The sequence below is a fragment of the Rhodnius prolixus genome, unplaced genomic scaffold (genome assembly GCF_049639745.1).
Source record: "Rhodnius prolixus isolate KJV_2025 unplaced genomic scaffold, Rpr scaffold_9, whole genome shotgun sequence".
Taxonomy (NCBI): Eukaryota; Metazoa; Arthropoda; class Insecta; order Hemiptera; family Reduviidae; genus Rhodnius; species Rhodnius prolixus.
The window spans coordinates 1,869,191-1,886,202 of record NW_027411604.1 but is presented as its reverse complement, the minus strand read 5'-3'; the positions used below and the strand labels follow the sequence as shown (position 1 = coordinate 1,886,202).

The 17,012-nt window shown below is 31.6% G+C and overlaps 1 protein-coding gene and 1 long non-coding RNA gene across 27 annotated transcripts in view; both read right to left on the bottom strand.

Moving 5' to 3' along the window:
• Positions 1 to 3,197: 3,197 nt before the first annotated feature.
• Positions 3,198 to 5,104, bottom strand: LOC141454241 (uncharacterized). The gene is made up of 2 exons (XR_012458588.1): positions 4,968 to 5,104; positions 3,198 to 3,350 (listed from the first exon to the last, which is right to left on the bottom strand). It is a non-coding gene; the product is annotated as an uncharacterized lncRNA (long non-coding RNA).
• A 529-nt stretch (positions 5,105 to 5,633) lies between these two features.
• Positions 5,634 to 17,012, bottom strand: part of tou (bromodomain adjacent to zinc finger domain 2B toutatis) — a 173,221-nt gene continuing 161,842 nt past the window's right edge. For 22 of the 26 annotated variants that reach the window (XM_074128261.1, XM_074128271.1, XM_074128267.1 and 19 more), the window contains 4 exons: positions 14,853 to 14,994; positions 14,639 to 14,781; positions 12,657 to 12,887; positions 10,812 to 11,090 (listed from right to left, as the gene is read on the bottom strand). In XM_074128261.1, the coding sequence (XP_073984362.1) occupies positions 10,928 to 11,090; positions 12,657 to 12,887; positions 14,639 to 14,781; positions 14,853 to 14,994 (679 nt within the window). In that variant the 3' untranslated portion in view covers positions 10,812 to 10,927. Of the gene's footprint in view, positions 5,818 to 10,372; positions 10,496 to 10,811; positions 11,091 to 12,653; positions 12,888 to 14,638; positions 14,782 to 14,852; positions 14,995 to 17,012 lie in introns of those variants that run through there. The other 4 variants (XM_074128263.1, XM_074128264.1, XR_012458587.1 and 1 more) reach the window with 4 other exon arrangements.

Sequence of the window (17,012 nt, the reverse complement as noted above, 5' to 3'; positions counted from 1 at the left end):
AGGTTTTGCGCTATTTCCTTCATCCCAATGGTTGTTAAATGTTACAAATAAGCTAGTTCATCAATTTAAGAATTGTATAAATGTTTTCTTATTGTAATTTTGTTATTTACAAACAATATAACTTTCTATTATTATTTTACGTTGTAATACTGTTCTAGACGGCGAAACAACTATTGTAATTTTCTTTTCCTACCGTATATGTAAGGAAATAGACCATCTTAGCAACTAAGAAGAGCCTGCTAGTTGATAGGTCATTAATACTTATTTATTCTTGCTGTAATAACTTATTATCAAAGAACAATGTAATAAATACATGAATTAAATGTCTAAAGGGTATTTTAAACAATAAAGTTGTACAGGTCAAGCTTTAAAAGCCGTTTACTTCTATACCTTTCCCTTTTAAGCACTTTTATCTTAATTACAAACTATGTATTTTTTATTATTAAATATTTTGTGGTTATATATGGTTAATTGGGCTTCTATTAAGTCGAAAATAAAGGTAATAAAACGAAAACTCAAAATTCCATATTTAAAAGTGCACAAAAAGTGGGTAAAATTGACTATTTCTATCCGGGTAACATAATACGGTAGGAGCTTTGCTTACAATCCTGTTCTGCTGGCTTGCACCGAATTGGAGAATATGACGGCCAATCAGATTGGAGTATTTTAGAATGGGGTGTGTTGCAATATGGTTGGTTTTAAAACATATATTTTTACTCCAGTCAGCAACCAATACGATGAATAGGGGTCAGCCTGAATGAGTTTTGATATACAAGGGTAAATTCCCGTTTATTTGTTATATTATTATTAACCATCTCAGAGGTAGATCAACCGGATTGTACACTCAGTGCAGTTCTCTACTCTCCAGGGGTCTCACAAATGGAGGTTACATTGGTGTTATTCAAAATATTAACGAATTGTCAAACATTTGTAAAAATTATGAATAATTGAAATCTGGTACATGGAAGGGGCGCGAGAATGCAAATTTAAAATACGGACATCGTTGCATTATCACCGAAATAATGATTGTTAAATAAAATATATATATATAAATATAAAAAAAATAAGTAAAATCTTTAAAGGAAAACTTTGAAAACACATTGAACATGCTGATATATTCAAATTTTGGTGAATGGCTTGCTGTTTGCATATTTCTAATTTGTACTAACATTTCTATCCCAGGCAAAAACACTTCAAATGTTATAAAACAAAAACTAAACTATGTGAATGCACAACAAGAATATTTAACAGCTCTAACTGAAACTACCGGCAAACAAGAAATACTTGATTTAACCGTAACTAGCTAATGACGGACTGGAATAATAAAACAATTATTCTCATGATTACCTTGTAAGCTCTTCTCTGAAAAACTTCTTTAGATTCTATCCTCATGCAATAAAGGGATCGTTTTACCTCTACTTTGTACTGAGACCCTCTTTAAACAAAGCTTCGAACCAAATTAACTTCTTCCTTACTTCTGACATAAGTCAAAAAAGTAAATTTTATTCAAGTTTTATATAATCAGTAAAATAAATGAAAACCACATTTAATTATTCACTGAAATTGGCTAATTTATTTACTTGTATACAAATGTTAAATTTTAATAGTAGTATACAAAGGAACTATTTCCTAGGGAAGGGATTAGCTATGAGGTTAGCATACTGGACTCCCTCGCGGAGGTCCCGGGTTCGAATCCAGCTGCTGACCCTTAGATTTTCTCTTCCTAGGAGCTTCTTACAGCTCACTGTCCGGTGATGGACAGTGTTGTCTGTAACGAGAGAACACTGTCCGGAGGCCGGCAGTGCACTGGAAAAAGCTCCGGGCGCTAATAACCTCAGCTGTTGATGCGCCAAAAAAAAAAAAACTATTTCCATAATGTGTATTTTAATAAAGCTAAAGCATTGCTTAATACATACTTAACAATTAAGAAAAATAAATTTCGGTCGGTTTAGAACGAAGTGCATTGTTTACATCGTTAAAGAGTAGGTTATACAGTGTTTAAATAAAATCTGATGCCTATGCTGTCTGGCAGCAGTATTTGGAACTATTAACATCTGTTTAATATTTCATTAAATCAAATTTAAGTAGTAACATCTAATCGGAAATGTGACAGAATATATTAATATTCGGATGAATAATGTCGGTAATAAATAAATTTTTGAAACGAGTTTTTAACATAGAAGATTTTATGTTAAATTGCTTTGAACATATTAAATAACGTCTGTGACTACATTAAGAACATGTAAAGTCCAAACAATCCTCCAAAAAAAATGGTATAAAATTTGTGACAAACTTCACATCTAATTCTATAAATGTTAAAGAAGTTTCATATTAGGAAAATAGAAAAATTAATAAATTAAATATTAAGACTCGAGAAAGGAGACACGAATATTACGGGCTCATATGTGTGGGGAAACGAAAAATATTAAAACTGAATGACTTAAAATTCCGGCAGAAGACCCATAAGTATTCACGAAATATATGTATATAATCACCTTGAAGATAGTTATGCACACATTACTGCAAGGAAAGACAAATGTTTTAAATTTTGTTAATGATGACGCTTTATATTTTAATTAAGAAATAAAAAATGTAAACCTTGGACATTACCTTTTTCTAGTTGGTAATCATCATCCCAAAATTTTATTGTTCACAATGACACTGCTTCATATTTTGCGCGCACAGACACCGTGAATGTGTGACAATGATTCTCTTAAGTTGTGAATATGGCTTGAATCTATTTTCACAAATCTAATATGCTAATTACACACTTACCTTGTAAATTTTTACAAATTTGAACTGTAAATTACTTTATCAATTCTTTTATTTTTCTTACCTGCAGTTTACATTATTTAGGCGTCAAAGTATATCTCTTACAACTTGTTTGTATTAAAAGGGCGGCTCCACCTAAAAGGGGAAGGAACGCAGGCAATATCCTTTCCAGTACAATAAATATATATATATAAGTTTAACGTTCATTTCTTGATAAAAACTTTCAAAAATTTAGAAAGTCCAAAGAAAATTATGTTATAAAAAACGAAAAATGTTATAGCTTTTTATTAAAAAAAAAAAATATGAAAACTTCAGTAGACTCACCAATTACTTAGAATTGAAAGTCAATCTTGAAGTTCTGGCTAAAAAAAATGAACTTTTCATTTCGTAATTAAATATTGCAAGAGCTGCATGTAAACAAGAAGTTAGTAACGGAATGTAATATTTATTTTTTTTATTTATTTTATTTTATCAAAGTGTCATTACACGTGCTACTTTAATTTCGTTCTAATGCACCAGTTGCTCTAACATTGGTCTCCAACAGACGGACTTTTAGTTTTAATTTCCATCGCTGCAACCTTTTTGATGAACAATATACAATAATATAAATAAAGTGCAATTAGTGGGAGTACATAACTTAGTAACGGAGAGCATACAAAGATTTCACAGGTAAATTACTAATGTGCACCTTATTCTACTAACTAGAACCGATAGAGTTAAGTAAAAGGAGTATTCTCGTAAAGAGAGACCTGCGAAGCTAATATGTATTGCGATACTGGGGTTCGATTCCCGGTCTTAGGCCCTGGATTTTATTGAATGGTTAATAAAAGAAATTTACAGTAAAGTATGTTAGGCTAGTCGCCTCCGTCCACGACACCTAATTTGGTAGTTGGACGTTAAGCCCCGCCTGAAAAAATAGGCGTTACTTTATTCTCGTAAAGAATTCTATATAAGCAATGAGACTATGGAATTTGAACTTTCAACACTTATACTAGATGCAAGAAATTTTATCTGCTCTACGAATGGACAATAACAGCGCTTTTATAGGTGTTGCTCCGGCATAGGATGTAGAAGTTAAGTTGTCCTGATTAAACAAACTCTTGATGATGAAACCTGTTAGGAATACTAAAAAGATAAGCGAGCTAGCTTACAACGAATAAAAAATAGCGCTGCAGACGTAAATAACATGTTTTACAGATCTGCTGTGTAACATATGTTTTATGTTCGACCTAGCCTTGGAACAGAAATGGTTGGTATCCATTGGGTAAACAATGGGCGCATTCAGCAGACAAGAGCGCTACCAGATCGCTCCCAAAGGGAGCGCTTTATTTCTCTGAACGCTCTGCTACTAATGTAACCTAAACATAACCTTTTTTCGAATTAAGATTGGCGAGGAATCGGTCAAATAAAAAACAACTCGTTTTTTAAATTAAAAGGTGCTAGGCCATTTCAAAATCTGGTATTTATTAATCATATTTCAACTTTTTAACTTGTTATCAAAGAGAAAGAAGAGCACGCGATAGGTTATTTTTATGTATTTTTTCATCCCGTTTCTACTAAAAATATTGCCAAGGCAGTAAAGCTTTGGTCCTATATCGGGAAATAAGTCGTTTTCCGAGTGCTTTTTCTAAGAAAAATCAAATGTTAAGAAGCTTTAGATGTTCTCAACTGTACCCAAAATGGCTAAAAATTAATTGTACATCTGTTACAAAACAAGAAGGTTTAATAATTATTTGGTGTAATTTTGGGAGAGTTGCGTTTAAATTACCAAAAAAATTGGAAAAATTTCAAACTTGTTTTGATAAACACACGTACTTTGCTAGAAGCGATCACCGCTCCGTCGAAATAGCATAGAAAATTTCCGCTCCATAAGATGGCGTCCGCTCTTACAAAACATGTTGTGGGAGCGATGCAAAAAGTGCGCCATTCAGCGGATATAGTTCCGTAGCGCTTCTTGTCTGCTGAAATGCGCCCAATGAACAATTGAACATGCATGGGCGTCTTTTTGTTTTCTTTTGAGAAAGTTTATGCGAGCGAAGTGGCAATTCAGTCAGATTTCAGTAAGACGTAAACAATGGTTTATATTGGGCCCATTATTTTCCATCAACATTAACCCTTATTTTCATGTACTCAGCACAGTAAAATGAACAACTAAAACGAATCTCTGAAAAGGCGTTTAACAGTGGAATAACAACCTGTAAAACTCTTGTGGATGTGTTATTACTTTTATCCTTCTTAACTTTATTAGTTAATCCATAAGGGCGTACCGTTACCATTCTACTGTTTTCTCTGTTATCTTGATGGTTTGAGTAGTTCTGCGTAAGGAGTGAAGTACTATTCGACATTGATGTCTGGAACACATCACACTTCTTTTTTTTTATCTACGAACAGATAAACCAAATGTTATTTTATATTTTTATTTAGATTCTTTTTTTTTTGTTTTTCTTTGATTTCTTTTTTTTTTTTTTTTTACAAACATAATTATATAATTGGACTTCAAAAAACATGTACACATTTTTCTTCATATATTGTGTGTAATTTTTCCAAGTACTCTTTTATTTTATTTTTTCATAAACACGTGTAATTTATTTTAATTTCCAAAAATAATGAAAATAAAAAAATTTTCACAACTAGTATTTTTAAAAAATTTTAAATTCTACAGAAGTACTCTTTTTTTTGCAAGACACACACTATTTATTGTTTTTTTTAAATAACAACCCGATGTATTCATTTTTAATAATTTACATTTAAAAAAATTATCTTATAAAATAAAAATTAGAAAATATTAATAATAATAGAAAATAGAAAATAAAGAAATCGTAATACTTACGGTTTTTATATATTTCCATATACACATAGGCTAGCGTATATTTTGTATTTTTTTTTTTTTTTAAATTGTTTTTACAATAAAGTTTACTTTCCTTTCAAGTTTTTTTTGAGGAATCTTTTGCGATCTTATAATTTTCATCACGCAAAATAATAAGGGAATGTTTTATTATTAAGCTTTAAATAAATAGATAACTTCTTGTAAGTTTAAATTATTTCCTACAAAGAAGATTCAACATTTTATCTGTACATTCATAACATCCCTCTTATTTTACTAAAAAAAATGATTTTATATAACTTAATCATTTGTTTTAAAAATAATAATAATAATAATAATAATTAAAAAAAGGTTATACATAAAAAAAAATAGGCCTGTTTTCTTAAAATTTCCATTTTCCAATATTTTTTTTGTTTAATGCTTATTTTTTACGGCAAGAAAGACTGTAGTTAAGACTATTTAAGAAATTCTAGAAATTAAAGAGCAAAAATAAAAAAAATTGTGATATTTATTTAATTGATTTTAAAACTATAACAAAAATAATAATAAATTTAATACATAGAAAACATCACATACAATAAATAAATATCTAGTTTTTTTATTCTTTTTAATTTTTTATTTATCTATTTTTATTCTTTAATAATTTTAATCGATCCGCAAAGAACTTATTTCTATTTTCATTTTTGTTGTATGCCCATTTATGAACAGATTATAAAAAAAAAAAAATCCATCATTTTTAATAAAGTTCTTATACGTCATAGTTTTTATTAAGTTCAAGACGGATCAAATTCACATCAATATGTAAAGATTTATTAATTGTGTGTGTGTGTATTATTTGTATTAGAATTTGCCAAATTTATATCATATTTTGTTTCTGTTAAGTGTATGTTTTTAAATACTAAGAGGCACGTAACTTGCGAAGAGGTAGGTACCAAAAAAAACCTATTTACAATAAAAAAAAAAAATATTTAAAAAAAAAATATTGTTCGTTTATATTATTCGCCTGGGCAAGGGATGGAAGTAATTTCCAACAAATAAATATACAAAAATAGTTTAAAAGTAAATTAGAATTGAATAATGTACAAAGAAATATTTAAAATCAAATAATGAATAAAATAATAAATAGGAATATAGTATTTAGATTTTGTGTAAACTTTTAAGAAAGACAAAAAAAAACTGAAAAAATCAAAAAGAAATTTAAGTTCTTATAAAATAAATTAATTTTATTTACAAGAGGAGAAACAAATTTGATTATAGTTCCAATTTTAAAATAATACAGAGCAAAAATGAAAATAAAATAAACAAAAATACTAACTTTTACTTTAAAAAAATAAAAATAATAATTAGTGATGAAACTTTTGGGAGAAAAGATATTATTTTATGGGATTGGATCCCCATAAAACGCATCAGACATTCAAAAACTCGAACCACGGTGAAACACTTATAATACTGTTCATCTCAGAGTCAGCACTCGCCAGGAATACAAAGAAATGTTAAAAAAAAATTCAAAGCAGCCTTTTTCTTAAATCTACACTGTGAAATAATCGAATCTCTCCTACATGCTCCAGCAATGTTCCGGGCAGTCTCTAAACGGGCTGAAAAATCAGCCTGGGACGGTTGACGTTGAAACTAAAAGGTGTAAAAAAAGCACACACACACACAGATTGAGTAAAACAAGCCTGATGAAAGCAATAAAAAAAAATGGACGGGCGGTATTTGCCAACAGAATGATGGATTTCAACAAATTTCCTTCCATGATGTTAAGCACTTCAAAAAATAAAAAAAAAAAATGCTGAAAATTTAAATAGGATGAAAAAAAAATAATTGCCATTTCTCAGTCGTGATAGATTTATTATGCCGCGAGCTTTCCGACCTAGGGACTAGGTCACATCTTCAGGGCTTGTTTACAATGTAATATTTTTACATTACAGGGTTGGGTGTGTCTTCTGTTTTGCCAGTCCATGAACAGACAAGACAGAAGACACACCAATTCTCTCTAATGATGTAAAAACAGTATATTGTAAATTAGCCCTGAAGATCTGACCTAGTCCCTAGGTCGGAAAGCTCGCGGACATAATATATGTATCACGACTGAGAAATGGCAATTATTTTTTTTTTCATCCTATTGAAACTATGAATCAGTCACCCAAAAAGAAATGAACAACAAGTGAAAATTTAAAGAAATCTATGGAAAGGATGGGGGGGGGCACTGCTGTGATTATGTAAAATGACATGGAAGCAGTTTATCTCAGGAAGTCGCTGTGCAGAATTACGGACAAGGAACAGGTTGAAATCGCTAAGACTGGCCTGGCTTCCCATTGGCCTGACTGACTCCAAAGTAGGTAAATTGATTTACTATTCAACAATGTGTTTCCAAAATGGAATGTTTAGTCAAGAGGTGGGGGAAAAAAAAAATGTCAAAAAAAGAGATCCTCGTTGCCACGTTAAACCATGCAATATTTAAAAGATTGAAATATGATAAAAGTCATCCTGTAAAAAAAAACGGCCAATGATCATGAACGCACCGCTTTAAAGTTAGGACATCCAAAATGAAAATACAACCAGACACAACTTACTGGTTCCACTAGCTAATGTTGGATGGAACAATAGAAGTTCCAACGAGTAAAGCCCTGGGATCTACTAAAGAAGACTAAAGTAATTTTCTAAATGTGATCTACTTTTACCAATCCCTTCAAATAGACAACTATTTTGCGTATAAAATAAACTTTTCTCTCCAAAAATTCCACGTTTATGAGAAAGAGATCTGCAAATAACAAAAAAAAAATAAACGAAATTATTTTGAAGACCATAAGTTTTGTGACATTGAATATTTTTTTTGAATGTGGTGTACAAATGTACTATCGTCATTCATAACATAAAATAATAGAAAATTGCACCACAATCTTTTACTTTTTTTTACTGATAAGTTTTTTCAACATTTCAAAATCATTTCTTTCAATGTGACTGCCTGCACTCAGTATTCTTTATTTTTATTATTACCATTTTCAACCAAAATACGATAATTTATTTTTCCCAAAACCCATTTTTGTTTTTTTAAGTAAACACGGAATGTAGAACAATAATCGCAATCATAAAAGCTTTATTTATAAAGAAGCTCTAATAATGTTTTTTTTAAAAAAAACTTTTTTAATTTTTTTTATTTCTTTCAAAATTTAATTTTCATTTAAAGGAGAAAACATCAAATTTGTTTAAAATTTTCTTTTTAGTTCTGAAGAAGGGGGGAGAGTACGTGTATAATATACTTTTTTCTTTCACTTTTAATTAAAAACACTGAAATGCAAAAAGTCAAAACTACAATTTTTTTTAAAAATATTTATATATATATGCATAGTATAGTTTATAAAATTTTTACTGATAGGTGTTAAATTTTTTTCTTTTTTCTTTTTATATTATATAGAAACATATCAATCATTTTTTTTTACAAGGAAATTTACTTTTCCAACAATGCGAAAGCATTAGATTATATGAAATTAACAAACTGTGTTAATCAATTATGTTATTGCAAAATGTTGAGACACCGAAACTGGTAATCGATAAATAGAGCAATAAAAAATTTATAGTCAAAGATTTGAACAACTTCTTCCATTAATATTAAGAATAATTAACTTTTACGAAAAGGGGTAATCCATAAAACTAAAGGACTAAAGGAAACTAACAAAATGGTGCGTCATTAAGAAAAGTTTCTTGATTAAAATTTTGATTAAGCGCCACGCCAATTCAACCTATGGAAGAGGAATCGTTGGATAAACAAGGATGCAGTAACTAAGAACTCAAAAATGCTGACTGAAGATTTTGGGTTTTTTCCAATTACATATATATTATAACGTGTTGGTTGCCAATTGGTTTGTGTCGGGGAAAAATGATTACGGACTTTAGTAAATGGTTTAAGAGTGTATGGTATTAACAAAAAAGAAGTGAGGATGCAGGAAATAAATCAAGAAGAAGAAAGGGAAAACTTAGAAAGCTGGCAGCCCGGTTGTAAATATTGTAATGGAAAACTTTATTTCAAGTTTTTTTAAACTGTAGATCTAATAGGCAATATTTTCTAAACTGGAATGAATGAATATCCTTCTACAAACGATTTGTTGTGAATACCTAGTTAATTTTGGCAATAGAAAGAAATGCAAATCTCTCACTCCAAAATTACTGGGTTAAATCAGTGAGAGTGTCCGGGATAAACAAAAAAAAAAGGAAATAAAGAAAGGAGGATGTTGTACATTGCAACATTATCTGAAACTAAAAGGTTCCGAGGACTTTAGGCGTGCATTTCAGATTCTACAGGCATATTGGTACTACAGGCATTGCAAGCATTCAGGAAATCTGAATTGTTCTCAACAAGATATAAAAACAGGAGAAATGTTTTTTTGCGGGGGGGGAGGTACTTTAAATATATTTAAATAATGCTTTCCCTTTTATATTCTATTTTATTTTTTAAACTACCAACTCAACAACAGAACCGTAAAACAAAAGGTGTCTCAAAATATTTTGCAATAACTCAACACTGATTAAAAAAATTAAAAAGTCTACTTGTAAAATTGCAGTCAAAAATTAATTAACAAACTTCTCAATGAAAGCATAAAAGAAAACCCAGAAAACTGTCTACTATTTCTTTTCTTTCTTGCATTGTTTTTATTTTTCTAAAATTTTTCATCGATTTTTGTTTTATATATTGTTTTATATATTAACATGAGCAATAGCCAACGATTAAAAAAAACAATAAAATAAATATATAATATTAAATAATTTAAAAAAAAAACATATTAAAGTAAAATACAGCAACATTTTTCTTTATTAAGAATTCTCCACACGTTATAATGTTTATTTAATTTTTACTTCCGGAAAAATTTGCGTACAAGATCCTCTATAATACACCACATCCTTTAAAGAAAACGTAAATTTTTGAAAAATGAAGAAAAGAAAAAGAAATAGATTTGCTTTTCTTTTTGCAAAGTGTAAAAAAAGGAGGCTACACATCTTGTTGTTTTGTTTTAAGTACAAATAATTTATTTATTTTTACTGCAGTCATCTAATAAAAATTCAGCTGGACACCAAATATATTTTATATAATATTATTGTTATTATTAATTAATATTTATATTTTACACTAATAAACAATGTCCACTTACTTAGTATTATTTCTTTTTTTTTTACGTAAATTTAAAATAAAAAACATCTAATTAAAAAAAAAAAAAACTAAATTAAAATGTTTAATGTCTCTATCATTACTTTTGTTCGTTTAAAACTGAATAATTAATCAAAAGGGCAAAACAAAAATCACCAAACCTTTTATCTCCTCTTTTTTTCCCCCAATTAACCCTGTCCTTTTGTGTTCGTCAATTCAGCCCATCTTGTCTCAAAGAATAGACGTAGAGTATGTCCGGCTTTACCAACTGGTGAATAATCTTCGTTGAATTTTTCACAATTATCAAATATTAATCGTACATCAGATGCGAAATCATCTCTAGATTTATAACTGTAAACAAGAGAGAGAGAAAAAAAAAACAAATGAATTTAACACTTAACTCAGTTTTAGGAATGAAAATATTAAATTTTTATTGTGTGCTTCCAAGTTACAATATTTTGTGAAAAAAAGATTTTTTAGATTAGAATCTAGAATAGTTCTGCAACTGAAGCCACTAAAGTGATAAACGCACGTTATAAACCCCTGTTATACATTTTTTTCAAAAAAAAAAAAAAAACCTTTAACAATCACTTGTAATACTCAAGAATAAAAATAAAAATCTGATGTAAACAATTACTTACGTTCAATTCTAGTCATTATATTAATTTCCTTGCGGAAATGTCTTGAACATAAAAGTTACGAACCAATCAATCATTTTATCCACCATAGCATGCAATTTTTTTTCTATCCCCGAACAATTTTGGACTTTTCTATTAAGAGATAAATTAATCTCCAAATAAAGTGAATTAATAGATTAATTAATCTCCAAATAGAGCGAAGTTGCTCACAACGTCTCGAACTGAACTTGCTGACTGAATGAGGAAGGTTACACATACAGGTGTTGTTTGTTGTTATGTTATTTAAAATGTAAATGAATCAAACATTTTTGTAAAAAATAATAAAATAAAATTAATGAAAGTATTTAAGAGTTCTAAAGGTTTTTTGTTTTTTTTTTTTAATAGGTAATCTCTTGCATTGTAAAGTGGAAGTTGTATTTTACCGGAGAGGGCGCGCGAATTTCAACTGCAGTGAATTAATTGTGCTAGTTCATTTTTATGGAGAAATAATTATTGTTAAATTAAAATTTGATGATTTTAATCACTTAATAAATAATCTTAAAAAGAACTTGCATTCCTTTTTTTGTTTATTGCTTTTTTATACTGTGTTTTGGATGAGATTTGGTACAAAATGACTTTTCTCAAGGGCGAATCCGAATTATGGTTAATCCGATCGTTTTTGTGAACGGCTTTGTGTTTGTACGTTTCTATTCTCTCTAAGATGATCGTGCAATAAGTCTTACTTTTCCTCTTGATGTAATGGCGACTTTATGATGTTAATAATCGTTCGATTGATGACTAATGTTTGACAAGGTGGTTTGCGTAAATTAGTATGGTTTTTTTTTTCTTTTTGTATAAATTGTATTTTTCTGATTTTTTTTTCTCCCACTCTGACCTGTATAAGTATTGTCACGATCAGGATAAACTACTTTGTAAATTTATTTAAGTTTTTGCTAGTTTCTATTAATTTTTAACTAATTTGCCATGCACACGCCAAATACAAAAAAACATTAGGAGACACGTTAGCAGAACAGTTAAGAGGCGAGACCGGCAAAGCTAATGTGTATTGTGGATCTAGGTTTTATATTCCAGGTCTAGGCCTTGGATTTTATTTAATGTTCCATATGAGAACTTTGCAGTGAAGTATGTGTGATTTAATTAGCAGTTGGACGTAAAGCCCGCTTGGAAAAATGGGCATTACTTTACTTTTCTAAAAAAAAAAGGCTTTGTCAAGTAACCTTAGCAATTATCCTAAAGTATAGCAGGAACAATACTAATTTGATACTTAAACTGAACTTACTCATTATTAGTTAGCCTTTTTCCAATAGTCTGTAAATCCATTGGATTTCGAATCACTTTTTTATAAGTTGGAAATTGTTTAGTATTGACAGCAAGCAGAAATGGCCAAGCTTCATCATGCCCTTCCAATTCATCTAATATTATTCTACAGGGTGCTAATTCTTTATTTAAACGTTTTCCAGTTTTCTCCTTTTTCAGCGTACTACTTCCGCTTTCCTCTTCTGTGGTGCCACTAATCGAAACAAAAACCATGAACAAAACAGAAAAATAATTAAAATATGATGTTTTAATTAATATAAATTATTAATTTTATGAATTTAATTTATTTTGACATTATTCTCACAATAACGTATTTAATCGTGATAAGATAGAAAACTAAAAAAGAAATTACCATAAAGAATAGCAAAAAATGCAAATAGTTTTGAACAATCCCGAGGAAATATCGGGACACCATATTTAAACGATCGACAGAATACTGGGAATTGAGGTAAATAGGGAAAGTAAGTTTTATAACTTAGTAAAAAAAATCAACGTCTGTCTGTTGTTACGTCTGAATAATTCTCATATTTTTCTAAGTGGAATGCCAAGATAAATCTGGTATGTCAGTAAGCAAAACTGCCTTACCGCAAGAGGAAGGAAAGCTTGAAACGTGAGGAGGAGAATATGAGTGGGAGAGAGGAGAGATTTAGTTCTTCAGACGAAGTCGCGGGGCCACTGGCGATTCAGTCGTCGAGGAGTATTAGAGATGTCAGAGGAGGCGAGAGACTATTCAAGAGGATCTGAGCAAGTAGAGAGAGCAATATGGAATTTTTGATATTTAGTCTTGGTTTGTTGGTCTATGAAGGGAATGTTGAGGTCGTAGTTAAGAATGAGGTTAGTCACCGTAGAAAGGAGCGTCAGCTATCTGTCGGCAGTAGTTTTGACTGAAATGTTTGTACAGTCCGTATGTTTGGCTAAACCCCACAGCTCTAGTCCGTAAGTCCACATTGGTTTGAGAATAGTACTGTATATTAAGCGTTTGAGTTCTATGGGTAATTTGGAGCGTCGTCCAAGAAGTCTGTAAAGTAGTTTCGCACGTTTTGTCATTGCTTGTCTAGTGTGTGGGCTCCACGTGAGTCGCTTGTCTATGTAGAGCCCAAGGTAGCGCACCAGATCTGTATAAGGAAGAGGATTGCTGTTGAAGAGGACAGGCGGACAGGAGCCCCGCCGAGACTGTTGTTGCCAGGCACCTTTTTTAATCCTCTTCCAACTATACACGGATCTTCTGCTAGTTAACACATTTCCGCAATAAGAATGCTGAAGATTGGGATTCTCAGCTGTTTGGGGATAATTCAGTAGAGTTGAAACGAGTAGCTACTAATTTTTCTCTCTTAAAAGCGCCTTAACAACTTGCTAAGGAAGATGCCTTTAGACCATGCCTACCACTAAGAGCACTTAAGCCCTTAACATCCAGGAAGTAGATATACAAGTGAAAGAAGTAGTTATCGAATAGATAATAGAGGTTTAATTGGCAATGAATAGGCAAATATGCCCGCTTGCCGATATATCACTGTAAAAACTGCCTGTATCATACGCTGTACGCAGCAGAAAGAATGATAACAAGCTGTTTTCAGAATTTAATAAAAAATAAAACCATAAACAGGAATCTGAACAAGAATCCAGGGACTTGTTGAAGACCCCAAAAAGGAGAAGTCATCGGATCTACCTAAATGTTGTCGTAGCAAAGCTTTAGAGCCATAAACGGCTTTGACTACATACTTCCTTAAACAATGGTGCCACAACGAGGTGAAGGAAAAACGTCTCCCCTGGGACTCGGACCTGGAAGCGCTGAAAGATGCTCCTCATGTTTTAGCTTTACATTTTAGCTCGTTTAGGGTCATTAGGTAGCCCTTTTAACAGGTGATATAAAAAAAAATGTGATATCACGATACTTGTTTACAAAGTAATAAACTTAGTACTATAAAATGAAAAAGTCTAACATACATATGCAGATTCTCAGTAGAGTTGGTTATCTCTTCTGACTTTAGAGGACTTGGAGAATTGATAGCTGGCTGAGAACGTCTTGTAGCCTTCTTTTTAGGATGTTTAGAGGCGCATCCAGCACAGTACCATTTACCACGAGGTACCTAAACCATAATGGTTATTTAGACATTGTGAATCTTAATTAAATTTTATACCTGTCAGATAAATTACTTACTTTACTTAAAGGAGGATTCATACAGTCCGTGTGAAAAGCAATTGGACATGCTTCGCAGGCTAGTAAATTACGTCCTACTTTTTTACCACAGACAATACAATTTTTCTCACCTTTCGCCTTATTTAAACATTGGTGGCAATACCTGTAATCAAATGAGAAAATTATTTCAGAATAAATCACGAGTAAAATAAAGAAAACAGTAGAAAAAAGAAAAGAGAAGTTTTTTTGTTGAAATTTATAAGCTTTAAAAAAGATTTTAGAAATCGATTTTGAGCAAAATATTGATTGGTGAACAAAAAATTAAATATATGGGGTTAATAATCTATGAAGTTAAGATCCAGAAGAAATAGAAGATTCGTGATGATCTGGTTTTGACAAATCAGGGGTTCCGGATTCAAATATTGATATATCACAGAATTGCTTCACAAAAAAAAACAAAATCATTAATACCACTAAAACATTTAATTAGAACCGAATGAATTTAATTATATGTACTCCGTGTAAACAGAACTTCCGTCTAAATTGCAGTGGTAGAGAATAACAGACCATAAAGATTATAGAAGTCCTATTGCTGTGACTTTAGTCACATTTTTCACAGCTTAATCCCATCTAAGGACATAGGGCACCCAAGCGGATAGAAGAAGCCTTGAAGGAAGTTAACTTTTTTTAAATGGCCTTAAGTGTTCTTTACTTGATCTTTGTGAAAGTGCAGAATGGCCACGACTCAGTACTGTTACTTTTGATTTTTTCATGGTATTTAGAATTAAGAATTATGATGTACGTTTATGCAAGATTTATCTGTCTTATTGTCAGAAGCATTTATATGATACATTCGTCTCCATATGTTCCCTTCCTGGGTGATTTTCCTCCTCTTCATTGGAAAGTATGACCAACTACGAGGGACGTCTGAAAAGTCCGTGCAAATCAGAGAGATAGCACCACTGGCGCGTATCGAGGTTATGTTTAGTTAGTAGCATCTCTTGGAAGAACACACACCAAGTTTCAGCCAGATCGGTCTATTTCTTTGTGTTTGGCATTCGTTTGAATCGAGGAAGTCGAGTGATTTTCAAAAAATGGACGAAAAAGAATTTCGTGTGTTGATTAAACACTACTTTATGAAAGGCAAAACGCCTCAAGGAGACTAAAGAGAAGCTTGATAAACATTATGGTGACTCTGCACCTTCGATTAGAACAGTTTATAAGTGGTTTCAAAATTTTCGGAGTGGCCATATGGGCACAAGTGACGCTGAACGTTCTGGATGCCCTGTTGAGGTTACTACTCCAGAAATCATTGATAAAATCCATGATATGGTGATGGATGACAGAAGAGTGAAGGTGCGTGAGATTGCTAGTGCTGTGGGCATCTCGAATGAACGGGTACATAATATTTTGCATCAACATTTGGACATGACAAAGCTATCCGCAAGATGGGTGCCGCGATTGCTCACGCTTGACCAAAAAACGAAATCGTGTGAAGTGTTGCAAGGACGGTTTGCAGCTGTTCCAGAAGAATCCGCAGGACTTTAAGCGTCGTTTCGTCACTGTGGATGAAACATGGATACATCACTACACTCCTGAGACCAAAGAACAATCTAAACAATGGGTTACCAAGGGGAAATCTGCGCCAAAAAAGGCGAAGACCGTTCCTTTGGCCGGAAAGATTATGGCGACTGAATTTTGGGATTCGCAAGGAATAATCCTCATCGACTATCTGGAAAAGGGTAAAACTATTAAAGGTGTATATTATTTATCGTTATTGGACCGTTTGAAAAACGAGCTGCAAGAAAAACGCCCACGATTGGCCCACAAAAAAGTCCTTTTCCATCACGACAACGCACCAGCTCACACCTCAGCAGTTGTGGTCCAAAATTAATGGAAATAGGGTTCCAACTCGTTTCACATCCCCCCTATTCTCCAGACTTGGCTCCCTCGGACTACTATTTCTTCCCCAATATGAAGAAATGGCTGGCGGGAAAAAGATTTTATTCAAACGTGGAGGTGATTGCAGAAACGAATGGCTATTTTTCAGACTTGGACAAATCCTATTATTCGGAAGGGATCAACAAACTAGAGCAGCGTTGGACGAAGTGTATAAGCCTAAAAGGAGACTATGTTGAAAAATAAAAAAGGTTTACCCCAAAAAATTAAGTAGTTTTTATT